Source organism: Bufo gargarizans, chromosome 2 (genome assembly GCF_014858855.1).
Source record: "Bufo gargarizans isolate SCDJY-AF-19 chromosome 2, ASM1485885v1, whole genome shotgun sequence".
NCBI classification, from domain to species: Eukaryota; Metazoa; Chordata; class Amphibia; order Anura; family Bufonidae; genus Bufo; species Bufo gargarizans.
This window is the reverse complement of record NC_058081.1, coordinates 250,938,587-250,959,804: the sequence shown is the minus strand read 5'-3', so window position 1 is coordinate 250,959,804 and position 21,218 is coordinate 250,938,587. Positions and strand designations below refer to the sequence as shown.

The following is a 21,218-nucleotide window of genomic DNA, read 5'->3' as shown; positions in this document are numbered from 1 at the left end:
GATAGCTGGTGAATTCTGATCTTCCATAATACCAGACTTGCACATTTCAAATAAAAGAAAATAAAATTTTCATTCATCTAAATGCTACATAGTGAGACAGGAATTTGGGACTATTCTAAACCAAACTTTATCACCTAAGAGGGTTCACTTCACGGGTTAATAAAAATCTACAACAGCTATAAATTCTGATTATATAAAAAGGGAGTGCACAGGAAACAGGCTGTGACTGTACAGTATAACCCATTACTGAAAGCAACGGACGTGAACAAGAATGGATAGTCATTTTACTAAAAGTCTACACCAATCAGCCATAACATTAAAACCACTTGCCTTCTACTGTGTGGGTCCCAAAAGTGTCGCCAAAATCACTTTGACCGTTTGAGGTATGGACCGCACAAAATCTATGTTGGTGTCTTGCGGTATCTGACAACAAGTTGTTAGCACCAGATCCTGTAAAGGGGGTGTGCTACGAAAAATATTTTATTTTTCAAACCAGCACCTGGATCTGAATACTGTAATGTAATTGAAAGCAATTTAAAAAATTACTATTGTCACTGAGCTATTTAATAAATTGTATCTGTATATCGCCATCTGATGTCTGTTCTTTTCCTTATTTCTCCATCCACCGCACTGAGGTGGTCATACATGCTCAATTTAAATCATCAACTGCTACAAGCCATATCTTCTATGGCAGTTACAGGGAAAGAGCTACAGAAAAAAAAAAGAACATGTCCTCTAAGGGTACTTTCACACTAGTGTTTTTCTTTTCCGGCATAGAGTTCCATCACAGGGGCTCTATACCGGAAAAGAACTGATCAGGCATATCCCCCATGCATTCCGAGTTGAGAGCAATCCGTTCAGTGTGCATCAGGATGTCTTCAGTTTAGTCGTTCTGACTGATCAGGCAAAAGATAAAACCGTAGCATGCAACGGTTTTATCTCTGGCCCAAAAAACGGAAGACTTGTCTGAATGCCGGATCCGGCATTTTTCCCCATAGGAATGTATTAGTGCCATATCCGGCATTCAAAATACCAGAATGTCGTATCCGTCCTGCGCATCCACCGGTAAAAATGTTAAAAAAAAAAAAAAAAAAAAAAAAAAAAAGGATACAAGACGGGTCCGTCTGTCCGGAGAGACGGATCCTTTCTTGCAATGCATTTGTGAGACGGATCCGCATCCGGATCTGTCTCACAAATGCTTTCAGCCACATCAAAATCAGCGAATTCGGCGGGCAGTTCAGACGATGGAACTGCCCGCTGGTTCACACTGCCGCAATTGTGAAAGTAGCCTAAGCTGCAAGTCTGAAATAAATCTAGTAGAACAATTGGAGTAATGAATGGGGAGATCTCTGGATCTTTGTGAGGTACAGGGCTGGTTCTAGCTTGGTCTCCGATTTGAATTCCAGCAGGCAGTTCTTAGCAGAGCTCAAGTCAATAGCTGCATTTATTTACAATTAGTCTAAGACTATTAGTTGCCTTCTTTTACCATATATGTTATATTTACCATAAAACGTAACTTTTAATATAGTCATTAATATTGTGCTTTGATCATTAAAGTTTGTTTTAAAACTCTCAGTTGTGTCGCCCTATTGTTCACAGTGTGTATTGTCGGCTCTAAATTATCAAGGGGGGCAGCGTTTGAGGGAGAGCTTTTAGAGACAGAAGTGAAGCCTGTAAGGCAGAAAGAACTAGTAAATTATATGCGGTAGGTAAAGAGGAGAGTCAGAGAAGGTTTTCGGGCTAGCACGCAGCTACCAATCTCCCACCACAAATAATGCAGCACTTGATAATTTAGTGTTGACAACACACACTGAACAATAAGGTGACACAACAGAGTTTTAAAACGCACTTTAATGATCAAAGCACAATCTTAATGATGATATTAAAAGTTATGTTTTATGGGAAATATAACATATGTTAAAAGAAGGGAACTAATAGTCTTGGACTAATTGTAAGTAAATGCTCCTAAGTGCCTCTACATACGTTAGGGTCTGAATTATGTAAAAACAAGTCAATAGCTGAACTCTGTCATGTTCCCACAGCTCACAGGCGCAGAGCGGTAAACACACACCTGAACCAGGTGACATGGGACATTAGAAGGCGTCAGACTGACGACAGCGTGACAAAGGGCGATCATATACAGCCCGAAACATTGCCGCATTTGCACTCCATTTTGATGGTGGCGAATTTCTAAGGCTACTTTCACACTAGCGTTTTAGTTTTTCCAGCATTGAGATCCGTCAAAGGGGCTCAATACCGGAAAAAAAACGCTTCAGTTGTGTCCCCATTCATTGTCAGAACCATGACGGATCTGCAAAAAACACTAGTGTGACAGTAGCATAACGGAAGGGTTTTTGCTCAACCCTGCCGGATCCAGTAAAAATGATAGTGTGAAAGTAGCCTGATAAAACTGTTCCTAATTGCACCACATCTTTGTGTTGTCTGCTTTCTAGGAAAGTAGTAGTAGTACACACAAACAGTTTACACAAGGAACACATGCTGCACACACAGATTTTTATCTCATCTCCTACTTCAAAAATTAATCCAGACTTACTATCTGTTATTAATCCAGATCACTAAATAAACTAAAAGGTGGATTTAGACGTGCAGATGAGCAGCAGATTGTCGGGAAGCAAGCGTTCCTTCCCAGCAGTTGGCCGCTTTGTCAGTGGGGGTAAAGCTCTGTATTTACCTGCATATCCTTCACAGTATTAGGACGAGAAATGTATTTTTCGATAGCTCGTCCTCATATAGCTGCATTGTTTCTTGGCAGCAGATTGCCGCTTAGACAGCACAATCTGCTGCCCAGAAACAATAATTTAGGTGCCCACACCAACGACAGTTTCACCCGATAAACAAGCGTTCATCAGCTGATCGGCAGCATCTTTAGACGGGCAGATTGCGAGGAACGATAATCTGCCCGATTATCTGGACGTGTAAAGGCACTTTAAGACCCCAGAAAACGAGTGCCTAAATTAATCAGACCAATAATTTAACGCAGACCTCAGGCCAGTAAATTAAAGAAGAAGAACTCCCACAAAAGTTTTCATTTTCTGAACTGTTAGAAAAGTACATGATATAAACTGTGGTGGAGGTCATTTTCTTATCAGTGTCTGTATTTGTGAGTTATTCCCTCCCTTCTGACCCTCAGCTGTGTCATGTGACCAGCATCTGAATCTCCAAATAACACAGCATCTTATGTGTGGACAGGAGGTCAGTTTCTCTGAGGCTCCCATAGGGATACATAATGTCAGTCTCACAGGAATAAATAGAGAAGTCACTGACTGAGGCAGGCAGGAGGAGGCCGGGCAACGCATCACTCACTGCGTCACGAGCCCGCCCGCCCTGCCTCCTCTGGAACTTAGTTGTAAGTAATACAGCTGGATTACAAATGATTATTATATCTTAACAATTCCTACAGGTTAGATAAGATTATACAACAGTGAGCGAGGCCGAAGCAATTGCCATATCGCGTCGCGGGATTCGTCGGATTCGAATTTTACTAAATTACGTCGGGATTTGAGTCCACGAATCTAAGAAGATTCAAGGGATTTGTGGATTCGACGAATTCGTCATCCCACCTCTATTAAAAGGTATCAGTCAGGAGAAGGGTACAAAAGAATTTTTAAGACATTAGATATACCATGAGACACAGTGAAGACAATCATCATCAAGTGAAGAAAATATGGCACAACAGTGACATTACCAAGAACTGGACGTCCCTCCAAAATTGATGAAGACGAGAAGAAAACTGGTCTGGGGAGGCTACCAAGAGGCCTACAGCAACATTAAAGGAGCTGCAGGAATATCTGGGGCAAGTACTGGCTGTGTGGTACATGTCACAACAATCTCCCGTATTCTTCATATGTCTGGGCTATGGGGTAGAGTGGCAAGACTAAAGCCTTTTCTTATGAAGAAAAACATCCAAGCCAGGCTACATTTTGCAAAAACACATCTGAAGGCTCCCAAAAGCATGTGGGAAAAGGTGTTATGGTCTGATGAAACCAAGGTATTTTTTGGCCATAATTCCAAAAGATATGTTTGGCACAAAAACAACACTGCACATCACCAAAGAAACACCATACCCACAGTGAAGCATGGAGGTGGCAGCATCATGCCAAGGGGATGTTTTTCCTTCAGCTGGAACTGGGGCATTAGTTAAGCTAGAGGGAATTATAAACAGTTCCAAATACCAGTCTATATTGGCACAAAACCTTCAGGCTTCTGCTAGAAAGCTGAACATGAAGAGGAACTTCATCTTTCAGCATGACAACGACCCAAAGCATACATCAAAATCAACAAAGGAATGGCTTTACCAGAAGAAGATTAAAGTTTTGGAATGGCCCAGCCAGAGCCCAGACCTGAATTCTATTGAAAATCTGTGAGGTGATCTGAAGAGGTCTGTGCACAGGAGATGCCCTCGCAATCTGACAAGATTTGGAGTGTTTTTGCAAAGAAGAGTGGGCAAATCTTGCCAAGTCAAAATGTGCCATGCTGATAGACTCATAGCCAAAAAGACTGAGTGCTGTAATAAAATCAAAAGCTGCTTCAACAAAGTATTAGTTTAAGGGTGTGCACACTTATGCAACCATATTATTTTATTTTTATATTTTTTCTTCCCTCCACCTAAAAGATTTCAGTTTGTTTTTCAATTGAGTCGTACAGTCTATAGGTCACATTAAAGGTGGATGGAAAAAGTTCTGAAAGGATTTATCTTTGTCGAATTTTTATTTACATCCCAGAAACCTGACATTTTAACAGGGGTGTGTAGACTTTTTATATCCACTGTATATCCTACCTCTTGACATGTGCCATTATATGGAGATATTAAAGCGAACCTTTCACCTCATTTTCACTTTTTAAACTATCAACAGTACGTTATAGATTACCTTTAGTGTGTTGTTATCCATGTTAGGTGCGCTTTCCTGCGCTCTTTATTCATCCAGAAATCGGCTTATAAAGTTCAAATTTTGTGCTGTAACAGTCAAGCAACAAGTCAAGGGGGTAGCCCTTTCCTCTCCTCTGGCCGTACCGCCCCTGCCCTAACGCCGCCTCTATGCCATGTAATTGACAGCAGGCTCACTCGCAGGGACGGCGCTTCTGAATCTTCATAGTGGAGCGCGCGCACGGGAGGTAGAGAAGAGAAGCAGGCAGGAACCACGTACGGCGCATGCGCTATTCTCTTACATGGTTGCGCTTGTGTCCGCAAGAAAGACGGGAGCGAGTGGCGAATGAGGAGGACGGCGCATGCGCAGGATTCAGAAGCGCCGTCCCTGCGAGTGAGCCTGCTGTCAATTACATGGCATAGAGGCGGCGTTAGGGCAGGGGCGGTACGGCCAGAGGAGAGGAAAGGGCTACCCCCTTGACTTGTTGCTTGACTGTTACAGCACAAAATTTGAACTTTATAAGCCGATTTCTGGATGAATAAAGAGCGCAGGAAAGCGCACCTAACATGGATAACAACACACTAAAGGTAATCTATAACGTACTGTTGATAGTTTAAAAAGTGAAAATGAGGTGAAAGGTTCGCTTTAAATGTTATTCGTTTAAACTGTTAGTGTCATTGGCATGTCAGTTTCAATGTTATGTCTGATCGGTGTATACCCTACTTGACGATTAGTGTTCACCACCTAAACAATACAGTTTATATGTGCAAGTATAAACGTAGCTCAAACATAATCTGTAATTCTGAACTGTTCCATAAGATGGCAGTAAAACTCAATTATTTGAAATACACCATTTTATATATATATACACACACACACAAAGCAAGCATAAAGGACACAGCTAATCATTGAGCAAAAGCTCTAACAAGCAGGGTCCTTCCTCTCCATGTTTGATTTTTAGAGTTACATTCTGTTGTTTTACAAAGTCAGTTCTGATTATTGTATTCATATTTATTCCATTTAAAAGGGTTCTTCGAGACTGGTATCCCCGTTTGATATTGTCAGGGAGGTTGTAGGGATGTAAGAAAAAAAAAAAAAAATACCTTACCCGCTACCTGTGCTCTGGTTCCAGTACCAAGGGCCGTTCATTTACACTCCTGGACTGAGGTGTGATGCGCTGTCTACGTGCATGTCATCTCTACAATATCAAAAGTGGTGCCTGGTCTCAGAGGAACCCTTTGATTTAAATTGTTAAGGTCTGCAGAATATGTTGGTGCTCAGCTAAAACTTGCAAAGACTGTGATTCGTATAATAACCAAGTGCATTTTTCTTAATATAACTATAATAGAATTTTAATTAAAGAGCTGCAAAGGACTGTTTAAGCTATATAAACCTATTGCTGGGGTAAGACTGCTTGAGGCTGACGTACTGAGAGAGTTATTGAATCCCCCATTTTATCAGGTACACTATTGCCCCAGTGACCTTGCAGATATCCAAACCACCATCCACATCAATATCTACAGTATCTCTCAGATGGCTTGACTTCTGTTAAATTGGTCTATATACAGAATGTGAACAATAATTAGGCGTTGATTTGAACATTATACCTGAGAAAAAAAAAATAACATACGGGGGGAGATTTACGTTGGGCTTCCATTAAGTTATGAAGTTGCCTCTCTCCAGTGACCACAAGCCCGGTTCCGGTTGGCCAATTGGAGCACAACCTTGCAGATTAAAAGAGGTGTTACCTTGAACAACCGATGGTTACTGTGAGTGCCTGACGTTTAATTTGTCTTGCGGAAAAACAGCTTACGTTAAATGCACCAGAATTCTGGCTTATTTTGTTCCCAAAAATATGTATACGAGCTTTTCACAACTATTTCTCGTCAGTAGACACTCAACGAGTAGAAAAGGAGCATGACTTACTACAAAAGAACATGACTTAAGATGGACCAAAGTGCACCAACACTTTGTTGAAAAACAATAGTGCAAAGTAAGCCAACCAATGAGTGGTGTAAAGTTGGGAAAAAGGGTCCAGCACCAGACATTGTGATTTGGTGCATCTTTAAACTGCACAGTTCTTAGGCCTCTTTCACACTTGCGTTGTCTGGATCCGGCGTGTACTCCACTTGCCGGAATTACACGCCGGATCCGGAAAAACGCAAGTGAACTGAAAGCATTTGAAGACGGATCCGTCTTCAAAATGCTTTCAGTGTTACTATGGCAGCCAGGACGCTATTAAAGTCCTGGTTGCCATAGTAGGAGTGGGGAGCGGGGGAGCGGTATACTCCAGAGTGACGTCAGAGCGGCCCATGCGCATGGATGACGTGCCATGTGATCACGTCATCCATGCGTGTGGGGCGCCCTGACGTCACTCTGGAGCGCCCCGGGAGCCGCACGGACGGTAAGTATACTGCTCCCCCGCTCCCCACTACACTTTACCAAGGCTGCCAGGACTTTAGCGTCCCGGCAGCCATGGTAACCATTCAGAAAAGGCTAAACGTCGGATCCGGCAATGCGCCGAAACGACGTTTAGCTTAAGGCCGGATCCGGATTAATGCCTTTCAATGGGCATTAATTCCGGATCCGGCCTTGCGGCAAGTCTTCAAGATTTTTGGCCGGAGCAAAGAGCGCAGCATGCTGCGGTATTTTCTCCGGCCAAAAAACGTTCCGGTCCGGAACTGAAGACCTCCTGATGCATCCTGAACGGATTTCTCTCCATTCAGAATGCAGTAGGATAAAACTGATCAGGATTCTTCCGACATAGAGCCCCGACGACGGAACTCTATACCAGAAAAGAACGCAAGTGTGAAAGAGCCCTTAGGACGATATTACAGAAGATTGTCGGAAAGGAAGTGCTCCTTCCTGCCAATCTGCTGTTCGCTAGCAGAGGAGACCGCAGTCATCGCAGCATTTTTATTTAGCGATCTCCTCCACAGTAAAGGGAGGAGCAATCGCTAATGCCATGGCTCTTCCCCTTTGTATGTGCACAAACGATAGGATTACCTGATGAACAAGCGTTTCGCCCATTGGTTAATCGCCAATACATTAACAACGCCCATTCATAATCGCTAACAACCGTTACTATGAACGCTCATTAGCAATAATCTGTGCGATTCTCAGCCCATGTAAAAGACCCTTTAAGACCATGTACACCTTTGGGGGCTTTTTTATTATTATTATTATTATAATATTGTACTCATTTTTTACTGAAAATCATTTTTTTTATTGGTCTTTATTAAAAATATGGCATCCTTTTTTCTGTACAGAGCAGACATTTTGTCTTTTCCATCATCTGGGGAGCAGAAGGACTCCTTATCTCTGCTCTCTGACATTATAAACACTCATTAAAGCTCAATTGTTATCTAACTGATAAAAATGTTGCTTAAATAAGTGTTTATGACCCATTAATTGTTTAGAGATAAGAGTTGTTAGATGAGGCACAGTTAGAAAAACAGTTAACCCTTGGTGACAGAATGGCTCAATATTGTTAATAAAGGCCAGTTGAAAATATTATTTTTAGTCAAAAATGAGTGCAATCATAAACAAAAATTGCCTCCAAAAGGTGTACATAGACAAAGTTTAAATTGTATAACTATTCGACAAGATTAGTAACTCTGTCCTAATGGGTTCATAGTCTCTCAGTCAACCAGCCTCATTGACTCCTTGCAGAACAGACATATCCGTGTGCTTTCTGCATCCAAACATTATGTTCCACAAGATAGAACATGTCCTATTCTTGGCCAGAAAATGTGGACCACTGACCCTTTGAGGTCAATGGGTCCACAAAAAAAAAATTAAAAAAAAATGCAACACTGATGTCACACGGACTTCGTCCATATTTTGCAGATCGCAAAATACACATGGTTGTGTATATGCATGAGGCTTTAAAAAAAGATGCCTGAAATTAAAATGTCTGTCAATAGACACCTTATTGAGGCCACTGAACACAGATTCTGTAGACCCACGCAATCAACTGTAATATATCTACTGAGAAACTTACTATAGGTTCTGAAACTTGAGGCACAATGCACCACTGTATCCTCCAACCCCTATATACAGGAAGACAGACCGAAAGACAAACCATGAAAAATAAATAAATGGTAAAAGTAATGCAAACCACACAATGTTTAACACATTATACAAGTATGTGCTCCTGTGCCATTGAAAGGTGTTTCCGGGAGTTTAATATTGATGACATATCCTTATGATAGATCATCAATATCAGATCAGTGGGGGTCTGACCCCTGACACCCGTACCTATCAGGTGTCTGAAGAGACCGCAGAGCTCCAGTGGGTGCTGTGGCCTCCTCACAACATCCCAAGCACAGCAATGTACACTTTATAGAAGTTGTGCTTGGCAATGCAGACCAGGTCTATTCACTTAGGGCTACTTTCACATCTGCATTTTTGCTGGTCATGGATCAGCACAAACGCTTCCGTCATGATAATACAACTGTCTGCATCCGGTGGTATTATCTGTAAAATAGCCATGACGGATCCGTTTCCTTTTGTGTCAGAGAAAACTGATCCGTCACCATTGATTTACATTGTGAGTCATGACTGAGCAGTCTTGCTCGCATCCCAGGACGCACTTAAAAACGCTGCTTGCTGCGCTTTTCTGTGTGTCATGGGAATGCAATGAAACGGAAGGGAAGGCATTCTGATGCATTCCGTTCTCTTCAGTTCAGTTTTGTCCTCTACTATTGAGACCCTATGACGGATCTCAATTGCGGAAAGGGAAAGCACAGATGTGAAAGTAGTCTAACCGGAACTGAGCTGCAAATAGGCCATGTCACCGATGAACGCGACTTCAATGGCCTAGGAAAGTGATCGGCAGGGGTGAGGATAGGTCATCAATATTGAACTCCAAGAAAACATCTTTAAATTTCCTGACTTAATAATAAAGTAAACCATTTACAAAAATATTCTTACGGGTGGAATCACACATGTCATTTTTGCGGCACCTTTTAATGCAGTTCTTAGAGTCAAAACCCAGATTGGGTATGAAAGGAGGCCAACACTTTAGCCTTTGCTTCATATTTCCCATTCTCTTTGGATTCACTTCTAGCATCAAAAAAAGACACAAAAAGGTGTGATTCCAGCTTAAAACGGAAATCGCTCCTCTTAACACAAAGGCGATCCATAAATGAAGATGTCACAAATAAAACATAGATGAAGTTATTCAGAAGAGCAAGAAAATCAGACCAATGAAAACCATCAGGAAAATAAAGTTACAGTTAAACATGCAAGATAAAACATACTATAATAACATAGTAGCTCGACATCTATTGTCATATTTAAAAATGGGACAAAAAATACTTTAACCCCTTCCAGTACAGATGTAGCCGAGCTCAAATTGACTCTGATAACACATGTAACACTGTAATCTCATGACAAAAGCCATTGAAATCCATTAAAAAGGCAGTCTTGCCACAGTTTACTTAACATGTTAACCATCAATTTTAGCTTGGATGCATCTGTATGTTATAATGGTGGAAAGCCCGCTGCATACGTGGCGGGTGTTGGCTGTGTTATACAGCTGAAAAATGTCCACAGTGACTGAGATCAGAGTTATCTTAGTTAGGTTGAGTCAGTCTCTGATAAGTTAGCTGTCAGTCACTAATAACTGTACGCGGATGAGGTGTTATTAGTGATTGATAGCATTCTCTGTGTAAGTGTGTATACATAGATAGCTGTCAGTCACTGATGGCTGTACACTGAGGAGGTGTTATCAGTGATTGATAGCATTCTCTGTGTAAGTGTGTATACATAGATAGCTGTCAGTCACTGATAGTTATACATGGGGAGGTATTATCACTGATAGCATTTTCTGTGTAAGTGTGTATACATAGATAGCTGTCAGTCACTGATAGTTGTATACAGGGGAGGTGTTATCAATGATTGATAGCATTCTCTGTGTAAGTGTGTATACATAGATAGCTGTCAGTCACTGATAGTTATACATGGGGAGGTATTATCACTGATTGATAGCATTCTCTGTGTGTGTATACATAGATTTCTGTCAGTCACTGATAGCTGTACACGGAGGAGGTGTTATCAATGATTGATAGAATTCTCTGTGTAAGTGTATATACATAGATCGTTGTACACAAGTGCTGTCAGTGATGACAGCTGAGCTGAGAAAGACTTAACTGTATAAAATACAAGTATTACTGAATCCATAAAACTATATATCAATCTGCTCATATCCTTCTGCTCTATAATATGCTGCATGCATCAGTTAAATGTAGAGCGTCACAGATGACACTGTATGAAAGAATTTGTTATGTATACAGAAACCATGGAGAATTTCCTGAAGACTTAGCAGCTCTAGATAACATACGGTATATTGAAATAACTGGAATCCAAACTCTTACTTCAGACTAATTGTAGTCCTTCTATCTTCATTGAAAGTCTTTACCTGTTCAGACATTTCATCATCCACACTTGTCCCTTTTCATTTAATAGTATCACTTAAAATTACTATAGCAGTAATCCAGATCCACAGTAAAAAAACACAGAAATGGTTGTGGATTCCACCATCTCTATTGCAATGGATGAAAGCTGGTGTGTGTGGGGATGGGGGAGGATTTACAGTGGAGGAAATAATTATTTGACCCCTCACTGATTTTGTAAGTTTGTCCAATGACAAAGAAATGAAAAGTCTCAGAACAGTATCATTTCAATGGTAGGTTTATTGTAACAGTTGCAGATAGCACATCAAAAGGAAAATCGAAAAAATAACTTTAAATAAAAGATAGCAACTGATTTGCATTTCATTGAGTGAAATAAGTATTTGAACCCTCTAACAAAAAAAGACTTAATACTTGGTGGAAAAACCCTTGTTTGCAAGCACAGAGGTCAAACGTTTCTTGTAATTGATGACCAAGTTTGCGCACATTTTAGGAGGAATGTTGGTCCACTCCTCTTTGCAGATCATCTCTAAATCCCTAAGGTTTCGAGGCTGTCTCTGTGCAACTCTGAGCTTGAGCTCCCTCCATAGGTTTTCGATTGGATTAAGGTCCGGAGACTGACTAGGCCACTCCATGACCTTAATGTGCTTCTTCTTGAGCCACTCCTTTGTTGCCTTTGCTGTATGTTTTGGGTCATTGTCGTGCTGGAACACCCATCCACGACCCATTTTCAGTTTCCTGGCAGAGGGAAGGAGGTTGTCGCTCAGGATTTCACGATACATGGCTCCGTCCATTTTCCCGTTTATGCGAATAAGTTGTCCTGTGCCCTTAGCAGAAAAACACCCCCAAAGCAAAATGTTTCCACCCCCATGCTTGACGGTGGGGACGGTGTTTTGGGGGTCATAGGCAGCATTTTTCTTCCTCCAAACACAGCGAGTTGAGTTAATGCCAAAGAGCTCTATTTTGGTCTCATCAGACCACAGCACCTTCTCCCAGTCACTCTCTGAATCATTCAGGTGTTCATTGGCAAACTTCAGACGGGCCTGCACATGTGCCTTCCTGAGCAGGGGGACCTTGCGAGCCCTGCAGGATTTTAATCCATTGCGGTGTAATGTGTTTCCAATGGTTTTCTTGGTGACTGTGGTCCCTGCTAATTTGAGGTCATTAACTAACTCCTCCCGTGTAGTTCTAGGATGCTTTTTCACCTTTCTCAGAACCATTGACACCCCACGAGGTGAGATCTTGCGTGGAGCCCCAGAGCGAGGTCGATTGATGGTCATTTTGTGCTCCTTCCATTTTCGAACAATCGCACCAACAGTTGTCACCTTCTCTCCCAGCTTCTTGCTAATGGTTTTGTAGCCCATTCCAGCCTTGTGCAGGTCTACAATTTTGTCTCTGACATCCTTGGACAGCTCTTTGGTCTTTCCCATGTTGGAGAGTTTGGAGTCTGCTTGATTGATTGATTCTGTGGACAGGTGTCTTTTATACAGGTGACTAGTTAAGACAGGTGTCCTTAACCCCTTAAGGACACAGGGCGTACAGGTACGCCCTTGTGCCCTGGTACTTAAGGACACAGGGCGTACATGTACGCCCTGTGCATTTTCGATCACTGCCGTGCGGCTGGCAGTGATCGGAACCCGGTGCCTGCTCAAATCATTGAGCAGGCACCTAGGCTAAATGCGCGGGGGGGTCCCGTGACCCCCCCATGTCGGCGATCGCGGCAAACCGCAGGTCAATTCAGACCTGCGGTTTGCTGCGATATCTGCAGTTTATGATCCCCGCGGTCCCTGACCGCGGGGATCAGAAACTTTAGGATTCAAAACTTTGTCCAGTATTCCTCCCCCTGCACCCCTGAGTTATTTGGGCACGGTGGGAGGTGCAGGGGGAGGGTTGCAGGCGGTGCGGGAGGCGGGCGGTGCGGTAGGCGGGATCGCGATCCCCCGCCCGCCTCCCATTGCGTAATCGTTGGCGTCTAGTGGGTATACCAGGGTGCCAGCACATTGCTGGCACCCTGGTATAAACGGCTGACATCGGTGATGCGATGTCAGCCGTTTAACCCTTTCCATACAGCGGTCCGTACGGACCGCTGTATGGAAAAGGTTAACAGTAAGAGGGAGCTCCCTCCCTCTCCCATCGGGGGGCTGCTGTGCCTTTGCAGTCCCCCGAATGGAGAGGGAGAGAGCTCCCAGGCAGCCCCCCCAAGCCCCGTCCTTACCCTTCCCCGTCTGCGCAGTTCTGACCATAACTGAGCAGACGGGGAAGGTTCCCATGACAACAGGACGCCTTCTCAGGCGTCCTGCTGTCCATGGTTCTGAACAGATCTGTGCTGAAAGGCATAGATCTGTTCAGACAAAGTGTAAAATACAGTATAGTACTATATATTGTACTGTACTGTATTATGTAGACATCAGACCCACTGGATCTTCAAGAACCAAGTGGGTCTGGGTCAAAAAAAAAGTGAAAAAAGTGAAAAATAAAGTAAAAATCAAAAAACACATTTATCACTGATTAAAAATGAAAGAAATAAAATTCCCTACACATGTTTGGTATCGCCGCGTCCGTAACGACCTGATCTATAAAACGGTAATGTTACTTTACCCGAACGGTGAACGCCATAAAAATAAAAAATTAAAAACTATGATGAAATTGGAATTTTGCCCACCTTACTTCCCAAAAAAGGTAATAAAAGTGATCAAAAAAGTCGCATCTATGCCAAAATTGTAACAATCAAACCATTATCTCATCCCGCAAAAATCATACCCTACCCAAGATAATCGCCCAAAAACTGAAAAAGTTATGGCTCTTACACTATGGAAACACTAAAACATGATTTCTTTTGTTTCAAAAATGAAATCATTGTGTAAAACTTACATAAATAAAAAAAAAGTATACATATTAGGTATCGCCGCGTCCGTATTCACCGGCTCTATAAAAATATCACATGACCTAACCCCTCAGATGACCACCGTAAAAAAATAAAAATAAAAACGGTGTAAAAAAAGCCATTTTTTGTCATCTTCCGTCACAAAAAGTGTAATAGCAAGCAATCAAAAAGTCATGTGCACCCCAAAATAGTGCCAATCAAACCGTCATCTCATCCCACAAAAAATGAGACCCTACTTAAGATAATCGCCCAAAAATTTAAAAAACTATGGCTCTTAGACTATGGAGACACTAAAACTTTTTTTTGTTTTAAAAATGAAATTATTGTGTAAAACGTACATAAATAAAAAAAATTGTATACATATTGGGTATCACCGCGTCCGTGACAACCTGCTCTATAAAATTACCACATGATATAACCTGTCAGATGAATGGTGTAAATAACAAAAAAAAAAAAAACGGTGCCAAAAAAGCTATTTCTTGTTACCTTGCCGCACAAAGTGTAATATAGAGCAACCAAAAATCATATGTACCCTAAACTTGTACCAACAAAACTGCCACCCTATCCCGTAGTTTCTAAAATGGGGTCACTTTTTTGGAGTTTCTACTCTAGGGGTGCATCAGGGGGGCTTCAAATGGGACATGGTGTCAAAAAAACCAGTCCAGCAAAATCTGCCTTCCAAAAACCGTATGGCATTCCTTTCCTTCTGCGCCCTGCCGTGTGCCCGTACAGCAGTTTACGACCACATATGGGGTGTTTCTGTAAACTACAGAATCAGGGCCATAAATAATGAGTTTTGTTTGGCTGTTAACCCTTGCTTTGTAACTGGAAAAAAAATATTAAAATGGAAAATCTGCCAAAAAAGTGAAATTTTGAAATTGTATCTCTATTTTCTATTAAATCTTGTGCAACACCTAAAGGGTTAACAAAGTTTGTAAAATCAGTTTTGAATACCTTGAGGGGTGTAGTTTCTTAGATGGGGTCACTTTTATGGAGTTTCTACTCTAGGGGTGCATCAGGGGGGCTTCAAATGGGACATGGTGTCAAAAAAAACAGTCCAGCAAAATCTGCCTTCCAAAAACCGTATGGCATTCCTTTCCTTCTGCGCCCTGCCGTGTGCCCGTACAGCAGTTTACAACCACATATGAGGTGTTTCTGTAAACTACAGAATCAGGGCCAGAAATAATGAGTTTTGTTTGGCTGTTAACCCTTGCTTTGTAACTGGAAAAAAAATATTAAAATGGAAAATCTGCCAAAAAAGTGAAATTTTGAAATTGTATCTCTATTTTCTATTAAATCTTGTGCAACACCTAAAGGGTTAACAAAGTTTGTAAAATCAGTTTTGAATACCTTGAGGGGTGTAGTTTCTTAGATGGGGTCACTTTTATGGAGTTTCTACTCTAGGGGTGCATCAGGGGGGCTTCAAATGGGACATGGTGTCAAAAAAACCAGTCCAGCAAAATCTGCCTTCCAAAAACCGTATGGCATTCCTTTCCTTCTGCGCCCTGCCGTGTGCCCGTACAGCAGTTTACAACCACATATGAGGTGTTTCTGTAAACTACAGAATCAGGGCCAGAAATAATGAGTTTTGTTTGGCTGTTAACCCTTGCTTTGTAACTGGAAAAAAAATATTAAAATGGAAAATCTGCCAAAAAAGCGAAATTTTGAAATTGTATCTCTATTTTCTATTAAATCTTGTGCAACACCTAAAGGGTTAACAAAGTTTGTAAAATCAGTTTTGAATACCTTGAGGGGTGTAGTTTCTTAGATGGGGTCACTTTTATGGAGTTTCTACTCTAGGGGTGCATCAGGGGGCTTCAAATGGGACATGGTGTCAAAGAAACTGTCCAGCAAAACATGCCTTCCAAAAACCAAACGGCGCACCTTTCACTCTACGCCCCGCTGTGTGGCCGTACAGTAGTTTACGGCCACATATGGCGTGTTTCTGTAAACGGCAGAGTCAGGGCAATAAAGATACAGTCTTGTTTGGCTGTTAACCCTTGCTTTGTTAGTGGAAAAAATGGGTTAAAATGGAAAATTAGGCAAAAAAATGAAATTCTCAAATTTCATCCCCATTTGCCAATAACTCTTGTGCAACACCTAAAGGGTTAACAAAGTTTGTAAAATCAGTTTTGAATACCTTGAGGGGTGTAGTTTCTTAGATGGGGTCACTTTTATGGAGTTTCTACTCTAGGGGTGCATCAGGGGGCTTCAAATGGGACATGGTGTCAAAAAACCAGTCCAGCAAAATCTGGCTTCCAAAAACCATACGGCGCACCTTTCACTCTACGCCCCGCTGTGTGGCCGTACAGTAGTTTACGGCCACATATGGGGTGTTTCTGTAAACGGCAGAGTCAGGGCAATAAAGATACAGTCTTGTTTGACTGTTAACCCTTGCTTTGTTAGTGGAAAAAATGGGTTAAAATGGAAAATTAGGCAATAAAAGGAAATTCTCAAATTTCATCCCCATTTGCCAATAACTCTTGTGCAACACCTAAAGGGTTAACAAAGTTTGTAAAATCAGTTTTGAATACCTTGAGGGGTGTAGTTTATAGAATGGGGTCATTTTTGGGTGGTTTCTATTATGTAAGCCTCGCAAAGTGACTTCAGACCTGAACTCGTCCCTAAAAATTGGGTTTTTGTAAATTTCTGAAAAATTTCAAGATTTGCTTCTAAACTTCTAAGCCTTGTAACATCCCCAAAAAATAAAATATCATTCCCAAAATAATTCAAACATGAAGTAGACATATGGGGAATGTTAAGTCATCACAATTTTTGGGGGTATTACTATGTATTACAGAAGTAGAGAAACTGAAACTTTGAAATTTGCAAATTTTTCCCAATTTTTGGTAAATTTGACTTTTTTTTATGCAAAAAAAAATATTTTTTTAACTTTATTTTACCAGTGTCATGAAGTACAATATGTGACGAAAAAACAATCTCAGAATGGCCTGGATAAGTCAAAGCGTTTTAAAGTTATCAGCACTTAAAGTGACACTGGTCAGATTTTCAAAAAATGGCCTGGTCCTAAGGTGTAAAAAGGCTGTGTCCCTAAGGGGTTAATGAGGGTGACTAATTGAGTAGAAGTGTCTAACCACTCTGTGGGAGCCAGAACTCTTAATGGTTGGTAGGGGTTCAAATACTTATTTCACTCAATGAAATGCAAATCAGTTGCTATCTTTTATTTAAAGTTATTTTTTCGATTTTCCTTTTGATGTGCTATCTGCCACTGTTACAATAAACCTACCATTGAAATGATACTGTTCTGAGACTTTTCATTTCTTTGTCATTGGACAAACTTACAAAATCAGTGAGGGGTCAAATAATTATTTCCGCCACTGTATATGCAGAGTGAACGAGATTTCTCAAAATCTCATCCACTTTGCTGGTACTATACAACATTGTGGATTTCCTGCACAAAAATCTGATATGGCAAACGTGAAGCATTTCAGTAACGTGGGAACTAAAACCAGGCTAATTTATGGTCAGTGTGTATCAGAGGCCATCTTTCTCTCTTATAAAAGTCGACAGAGTCTGTCAGGTGCCATCAATAACATCCGCATATACACCATCTAGTTTTTAGATCCCAAAGTCTGACCTCATAAGGTCTTAACATATATTAATAGTAGTTGAGCCTCCATTTTTCTGGTGCAAAGTTCCAAATTCCCTGCAGAGACAAATTAAATTCTGACTACCTGCAGCCACCACTAGAGGGAAAATAATCAGCACAGATGTTAGACAGATTTAGAGTAACGCAAATCCCCAGTTATACAATAAAGAAAGCCATAATGCAGGGCCACACTCCAGGCTGCTCATAACTATGCAGTAGAGGCACAGCAGCCTACTCCATCTACTAGCCTTCAATCTTCAGTAGGGAAATCACTAACAGTAACTTCCATATACTTTACTTGGGACATAACACTCTAGAAACACCACTAATTGGCAAATATGCAAATGGTGCTAAATAGAGATCTAAAACGCTCTTTTTCAAGGAAAGTACTCTATATTCAGAGTTTTTTATTTCTTCTGGTTTCAGTAACAGGCAGGAGTCAATATCTAGTAATCATTGAAAAGGAGCTTGTTGAGTCTAGATATATCATGTACACCGATCCCCAATTTACAAAATAGTCAACAGACCTTACCTGGCAATGAGGTAATTTAGGGATAACCTCAAAATAGCTAAGAATAAAAACATAGGAATGGCCCAGCCATGCCACACAGCATTCATGTAAATCTAGAAGCGAAAAAAAAAAAAAAAAGTATTACACAGTAGACTTTTTGGTAACCCATAATGCTCATAAAACATGCTGCATATTGGCAAGAGATAGTTTCTTAAACTGAGTAAATACTAATCCAAAGTTAGACAAATTTAAAAGCATAGCTAATATTGAATGAAACAGCACATACTTACAATAAAGGCAATAGCAGACGTATACACAGAATGCCAGTCTGAAAAGGCAGAAAGGTTCTTCACAAAATTTGTAACAGGTTTGGCACCTCTCTCTAGCGAGAAAAAAAAAAATGATACTTTTATTCTACTCCCAACATTGTGTACAATCATTTTCCATTGTCACATACAGTAGTATTCTCTATATTTTATATGGAGCTTACGTGGATTAATGAGGCTCTGAGCAGAATCTCTCTTAGGGATCATGCACACTTCCGTGTGTTGGCTGGGCCCTTGCTGCGGACTGCAAATTGCAGTCCGCAATGCACGGGCACCGACCACGGGGCAGCCGCATGCGGATCGCGGACCCACTTACTTGAATGGGGTCTGTGATCCGCACCGCAAAAAAGTAGTGCATGCACTACTTTTTTGCTGTGTCGAGGCACGGCCAGAAACACCATGTAAGCAATCCGTAGTGCTTCCGTGAGGTTCCGATCCGTGCTTCCGCACACGAATCTCTGGCTTTGCAGTCCCATTCAAGTGCTGGTGCCCCGTGTGCAGACCCGCCATACGGCCATGGTGGGGTAACGGCCGTGTGCATGAGCCCTTATATCGTGTCTCTGAAGCTCCAGTTATAAGAAACTGAATATGCCATATAAAAATACTTCATAGAATCAGACTCTACCTAAATTTCACATCCTCCTAAAGAGGTTAATTAAAAATCTCGGGCAAGCTGTGTTAACAGCCATGACATGAAGAATCCATGTTGTGTTTGGTCTGTGCGCCCTCCAGGTTTCATGGACACTGCTAGACTGAAAACTGTCCCAGTCCATCTCCTAGCTATGTCCAGTGACAACCCCAGACGAAACACTGATGGCATATGAGTTGTTTTTGTGGACCCATAGACTATAATGTGCGTGAGGGATCCGTAATCATGAACAAATATAGGAAATGATTCTGTGGGGTCACCATGGACCCCAGTCCATGGAAAACCACTGACCAGTGACTACACACATTAAAGTGAATTGGTACGTGAGCTGTCCATGGAGATTTCAGACAGCACTGATCCGTAATTCATTGGTGTGTGAATGAGGCCTTAAGACAGGAAATGTGGAACGGGAAGTTCTATACGACACATCTCTGGCTAATAAGACAATGTATTACAAGGTCTTGTGAATATGATTTCATAATCAAATTTCTAAGTCTTAAAATATGACAAATGATCAAAAATTAGCACTCTTATTATTATTATTAAGTAATAGAGATGTCGCGAACATAAAATTTTCTGTTCGCGAACGTGAATTTCTGCAAATGTTCGCAAACGTGCGAACCGCAATAGACTTCAATAGGAAGGCGAATTTGAAAACCCACAGGGACTCTTTGTGGCCACAATAGTGATGGAAAAGTTGTTTCAAGGGGACTAACACCTAGACTGTGGCATGCCGGAGGGGGATCCATGGCAAAACACCCATGGAAAATTACAGAGTTGACGCAGAGTGTGGTAAGTTGAAATCTCAATGTGATTTAAAGAACTTGAATTAATCGCATTGCGATTTCAACTTTCTCAAATTTGACAGTACATTCTAGCATGGAGTCGTTCCCATGGTGATGGGGACGCTTAATGTGCACGGAAGTCAGCAGAAGTTCTAAGTTGAAATCGCAATGCCATTAACCCCTTAAGGACACAGCCTTTTTACACCTTAGGACCAGGCCATTTTTTGCAAATCTGACCAGAGTCACTTTAAGTGCTGATAACTTTAAAACGCTTTGACTTATCCAGGCCGTTCTGAGATTGTTTTTTTGTCACATATTGTACTTCATGACACTGGTAAAATGAAGTAAAAAAAAATATTTTTTTGCACCAAAAAATACCTAATTTAACAAAAATTTGGAAAAATTTGTAAATTTCAAAGTTTCAGTTTCTCTACTTTTGTAATACATAGTAATACCCCTAAAAATTGTGATGCCTTTACATTCCCCATATGTCTACTTCATGTTTGAATTATTTTGGGAATGATATTTTATTTTTTGGGGATGTTACAAGGCTTAGAAGTTTAGAAGCAAATCTTGAAATTTTTCGGAAATTTACAAAAACCAAATTTTTAGGGACCACTACAGCTCTGAAGTCACTTTTCGAGGCTTACATAATAGAAACCACCCAAAAATGCCCCCATTCTATAAACTACACCCCTCAAGGTATTCAAAACTGATTTTACAAACTTCGTTAACCCTTTAGGTGTTGCACAAGAGTTATTGGCAAATGGGGATGAAATTTGAGAATTTCATTTTTTTGCCTAATTTTCCATTTTAACCCATTTTTTCCACTAACAAAGCAAGGGTTAACAGCCAAACAAGACTGTATCTTTATTGCCCTGACTCTGCCGTTTACAGAAACACCCTATATGTGGCCGTAAACTACTGTACGGCCACACAGCGGGGCGTAGAGTGAAAGGTGCGCCATATGGTTTTTGGAAGGCAGGTTTTGCTGGACTGTTTTTTTGACACCATGTCCCATTTGAAGCCCCCTGATGCACCCCTAGAGTAGAAACTCCATAAAAGTGACCCCATCTAAGAAACTACACCCCTCAAGGTATTCAAAACTGATTTTACAAACTTCATTAACCCTTTAGGTGTTGCACAAGAGT

The 21,218-nt window shown here is 41.2% G+C and overlaps 1 protein-coding gene across 2 annotated transcripts in view; it reads right to left on the bottom strand.

Annotated features, from left to right (window-relative positions):
* The window catches only part of GRAMD4 (GRAM domain containing 4), a 165,457-nt gene that overhangs the window by 30,655 nt on the left and 113,584 nt on the right, over positions 1-21,218 (bottom strand). For both annotated transcript variants that reach the window (XM_044280227.1, XM_044280228.1), the window contains exons 8-10: positions 18,598-18,689; positions 18,329-18,420; positions 8,890-8,938 (exon numbers count right to left, since the gene is read on the bottom strand). In XM_044280227.1, coding sequence (XP_044136162.1) covers positions 8,890-8,938; positions 18,329-18,420; positions 18,598-18,689 — 233 coding nt within the window. The remainder of the gene's footprint in view (positions 1-8,889; positions 8,939-18,328; positions 18,421-18,597; positions 18,690-21,218) is intronic.